This window comes from Microdochium trichocladiopsis (genome assembly GCF_020744255.1).
Source record: "Microdochium trichocladiopsis strain MPI-CAGE-CH-0230 chromosome Unknown B0I36scaffold_6, whole genome shotgun sequence".
Lineage (NCBI taxonomy): Eukaryota > Fungi > Ascomycota > Sordariomycetes > Xylariales > Microdochiaceae > Microdochium > Microdochium trichocladiopsis.
Window position 1 is genome coordinate 41,757 of NW_025763549.1, and position 4,616 is coordinate 46,372.

Sequence of the window (4,616 nt, forward strand, 5' to 3'; positions counted from 1 at the left end):
TCGGGACACGTTGCCCCCCAACTATGTATATTGTCTGCTACAAAGCCGAGGTGCGCACAGATTTGCTTAGCCTGAAACCCCCCCCCAAGGTTATTTTCTTTTATTCTCGTATGGCAGAAGTCGTTCTCCATCGACCAGCCTGGCAACCCTTTCCATGTTTCTATGATTGTTTCTTCGGCCACGCCACCCCCGTGCAATAGGCACCTCAGCCTCCTGGGTGCCAGCAGCTTTGCCACAATCACGACACTGCATGCACCTAGCCCGGCCGATCCTGCGCGAGGTCTTGGCCCGGTCGCCATTCGTCGGGCAGCAACGATGTCAAGGTTACGGTTGCAAAAGACTGGTATTCGACATTACCGCTATTTGAAAGATCCCCCTGCTTGCGCCTACAGGCCCGTCTACTTCGATGCCTCGACGCAGAAGGGGTTAGCAGTGAAGGTTCCCTTGGGATCATATGTCTTCCTGATGTCCTGCACCTTCCGGTACGTCGCCTCGTCATAGTAATGCTTCCAGACATTCTTCATGTCCCAGTCGCCCCACGATCCCCAGAGAACCCGCTGGTCCTCCTTGCTGTAGTGCTGAACCACACCCTCGTCATTTTTTTTCTGCCACGCGTCGGCCGCCTCCTTCGTCTCCGAGTAGAAGACGTCCCACGTGCCGCTGATGGTGGCGTCGCGGTTGCAGTACGACGTGCCGTTGCCCACACCCTTGGGGAACATCGAGTTCTTGCCGCCGTACACCTGCATCTGCGACGAGATCCAGAGCCCGTTGCCCTTGGTCTTGACCACGTCGTTGACGCGGCCGACGAACCAGTCGGCCCAGCCATCCTTGGACAGCGAGGTGGACCTTGTCGAGTTGGTGCGCTTGACGTACGGGTAGGGGAACTCGCGCGAGCTGCCGGTGAGCCACATGGACGCGATGTGCGACATGGGGGTGCCCTCTGGGCTGGCCTTGACGATCTTGAAAGAGTCGTTGGGGACGTTCAGGATCTCGTCGAAGAGCGCGGGCGAGTACGCCGGCTCGCCGGGGATGTTGACCCACTGGGCCCAGACGACGATCATGGCGTACTTGAACTTGAGCAGGTCGGCATTGTTCTCCTTGCCGTTGTCGATGGCATCGGGTAGCCGCTTGTGCAGCTCGGCCTCGGAGCCCGGGAACAGGTCCAGCAGGTTCGCCTGCCGGCTGACGACGTTGATGGTGAAGTCATAGCCGCGCGGGAAGTCCGGGTCGTCGCCCTTGCGGACGAGGATGTCGAGGAGGGCCTTGTACGTGTTGTCGCGGTAGTGGAAGCCCACCCACTGGCCCTTTGAGCCCTTGTGCTTGCTGTCCTCCTGGACCTCGATCTTGAAGTGCGTGACGACGCCGAGGTTGCCCGGGCTGCCGCCGAGAAGGCCAAAGAAGAGGTCCGGGTTGCACTCCTTGGTCACTTTCACGACCTCGCCGCGATGGTCGACGATGGTGAGCTCACGGACGTAGTCCCCGAGGAGCCCGAAGGATCGCGCGAGCATGCCGTAGCCGCCGGTCTGCACATGGCCGCCCAGGCACACCTCAGCGCACTGGCCCGTGGGCATGAAGACGCCGTTGTCTTTGAGGAAGTTCATCATCTCGGTGAGCATCCAGCTGACGCTCGACCGGAGGTACACCTTGCCATCGGCGCGCTCCAGGTGCAGGTCGATCTTCGGGCGGCGGAATGTGGGCTTCAGGTCGAGCTGGATCCCTTTGGAGCCTGTCGAGGACGCACCACTGTACTGGTGCCCGCCGGTCCGGATGGCGATTGGAACGCCCTGCGCGGCGCAATTCTTGACAATCACCTGGATGTCTTCGGTGCTTGAAGGTTGCAGGATCTGCTTGGGCTTGAGGTCGCGTTCTTCGCCATAGGAAGATGTGGCATAGATGTTGTTGGCACGGGCGTAGGCGGGCGTGTTCGGGGTGAACTCGTTGCCCTGGAAGCCTTGGAAGGTTGATGCCATGTTGGGCTCAGGATTTTCAAGAGGTGTGGGAAGGGACTGACAAGTGCTTGGTGTTTGGGGTGCTGATGAGATGTTGGAGGTGCTGTTGAGAGGCAGAATCTCAGATAGCCGTGCTTGATTCTCGCCTTTTATATTCCTTTTCGGCCTTGATCTCACAGACTACAGAGCTCCTTACCCTTAGTTATCGTACTGCTGTGTAACTCATCTAGTGCCTGCCAGATCACCTTGCCTGGCATTGCGTCGCACCTGTGCCCGAGACAGTTATCAAAGGCCTCAGTTTTTGTTAACGCTTGCAGAAACGCCGAGGGCTGAACTGCGGAGGAGGCAGTGGTGCATGAGTCGGGGAGACCAAAGAACCCAATCAGATGAACCCAGTGACATTGTCTCGGTCTTTCCAAAATCTGTCCTGCTGCGGGCAGGATATAGAGTTTGAGGTGGCGTCTTACTAATTCCACCTGCGCAGTGCAGGGGATTGCAACGGCGAATCTGAAGAGGTCGGTAATACTATATGCTTTAGAGTGAAACAGTACGAGGACATAAGCAGCATATTCTGCGGCTCATATTCGCTCAGGGCCCACGTTCACATGTCAGGATAGTGAATGCATGCGAGATTTGTTAGAGGAAAAGGTCACAGTATGGACTGCGGTGAGAGAATAGGCTAACTATTTTCAGCCACAAAGTCAAGATTCCGAAGTTACGACCGTTAGACAAGGACAAGCAAACGATTTTGTCACGTATTGCCGGGGAGGAGGACGTATTGTGTCTTGTCTAACGCTCGTCAAATGTCATCCCACGTCACGATATAGACGATGAGATACTCTCGTACGCTCCTAAATATGTGAAGTTCGCTTATGTTGGCCCGAAGAAACGCTAACATAGGCTACTCTTCTACTCGTATATCAGCCTGCCCTCAAGTAGCTGTACTTGTTCTGGGTCGCGCCTGCCTGCGTGCCTGCCCACCCCTGCAGCGCTGGCGTCAGCAGAGCTTGAATCTTCAATAGTTGTGTGCTCACACAACCGCTGCACGATGGATGGCGAGCTCGCAAACTCTTGCACCGTTACAGGCTAAACGGCTTCGATGACTACCCTGATATGCCACACTATGAAGCCCCCTTCACGATCTGCGGGAGCTCTTTCGAAATTCGACACTGCGTTCGCCAACACCGGCATTCACGCGCTGCATGGCAGCGCAGATTCTCGACGAAGTCAAGAGACCGCTTTGCTGCTCCGAGAGAATGGGTTTCGAGATTGCCCGGTGCAGGGTTGTATGTACTCTGGTAGACAGTAACAGTCCCTGATGCCAGAAATCATCGAGTGACAAGGTGAATAATTCCTGACAGGCAGAAGAGCACCCGCACGACAGATGACCTTTTGGCTCGCGAGCGGTCCGGTCAACCCTGCATACAGGCTGTACTGTAGGTTAAGCTTCTTAGCACGACTTATCCCGAGTTCATCTGCACAGCGTGATGTTCGACGTACTGACGCGTAGGCAAAGGCGAACAGCCCGGTGCTTAGAGCGAGCAAGTTCACGTTGCCGACTTCCATCGTTGCTGCAGAAGCTCGCGCACTGTAGATACAAGATAAGAGAGCTCAAGGTAATAGGCGAGGCCCATGTGGCTCAATGAACCCTTCGCACTCGTAAGCCACCTGCACGATCATTTCATCCAGCGGCCGCGATAATGGCCATGGTGGCACTTCTCATTGGCGAGCGTACGGGTGACTGCGAGCAGCTTGCACGTGCATGATGTTTACCCTCTTTGTGTGACCCAAGTACAGAGCTGATACGCTGGTTGAAATCATGCAGCTGGGTGTGCGTGCAATGGTTGACGGGCTTGAGCAGGGCCCAGGGTACTACTGCCACCTTTCGTCCTAATGACGTTTCGATGGCTCCTGTGCGGAACGATTTGTTGTTGTCGTTCGAGGTGAGAATGCTACTATACACAAATTGTCGGCATTGAATTCAATTCTCAAAAAGATTATCAAGCATCATTTATATACTGCGGAATTAAGTTTCAAAAGCTCGGGAGAGCTTTTCATCGAATAATTCGCCCATAACGTGTTCCTTCATCGATCTTTTATTATAGCGCGATTCTCCAGGTCCGAAAGGACAGAGAGGCGCTCCCGCATCGTCCGCGCATCGAACGCGCGGAATGGCAGAGCCGATGGTTATCGTGGGGGCTGGTGCCGGGCTCGATCAGAGTCAACACCACCCGCACGCGGGCCGCAGCGCAGAGGCGCCGCAGGCGACACGCGCGCACACCGAAGGCGACACTGAGGCGAGCGTTCGAACGCAGGACTCGACCGTCGAACAAGAAATAGCCGACGTCTTTGGGATTGAGGATAAGGCGCGCCTCCACGACCTCCTCGAGAAATTCTACGCCCTCCGCGTGCGGCGCGACCGAGCCTCGAGCGCGACGCGTACCCACACGACCGACAAACACATCGAAGCCATTATCGCGAAAACCGTACAAGCAACCATCGACGCACAGGAGAAGAAACAGAAACCCACATGGGCCGCGGTTGCGTCGAGCGCGCAGCTTAGTAGCAGCGCATGGCAACCCCGGGTTGTCGTCCCTGAACGCAGGGAGAGACAGGCGATAATATCGGCCCCCGAGGGAAATACACTCCCTGACAGGGACCCCAAAG

At 56.2% G+C, this 4,616-nt stretch overlaps 1 protein-coding gene across 1 annotated transcript; it reads right to left on the reverse strand.

The window, feature by feature from the left end:
• Positions 1-324: 324 nt before the first annotated feature.
• On the reverse strand, positions 325-2,044 carry B0I36DRAFT_324513 (uncharacterized protein). Its single transcript, XM_046154118.1, has one exon. It carries the CDS (start codon positions 1,968-1,970, stop codon positions 399-401), a length of 1,572 nt encoding a protein of 523 aa, XP_046011033.1. The 5' UTR covers positions 1,971-2,044; the 3' UTR covers positions 325-398.
• Positions 2,045-4,616: the final 2,572 nt, after the last annotated feature.

Coding starts and splice junctions, on each gene's coding strand:
- B0I36DRAFT_324513 (XM_046154118.1), bottom strand. CDS start 1,970: ATGGCATCAACCTTCCAAGGCTTCCAGGGCAACGAGTTCACCCCGAAC.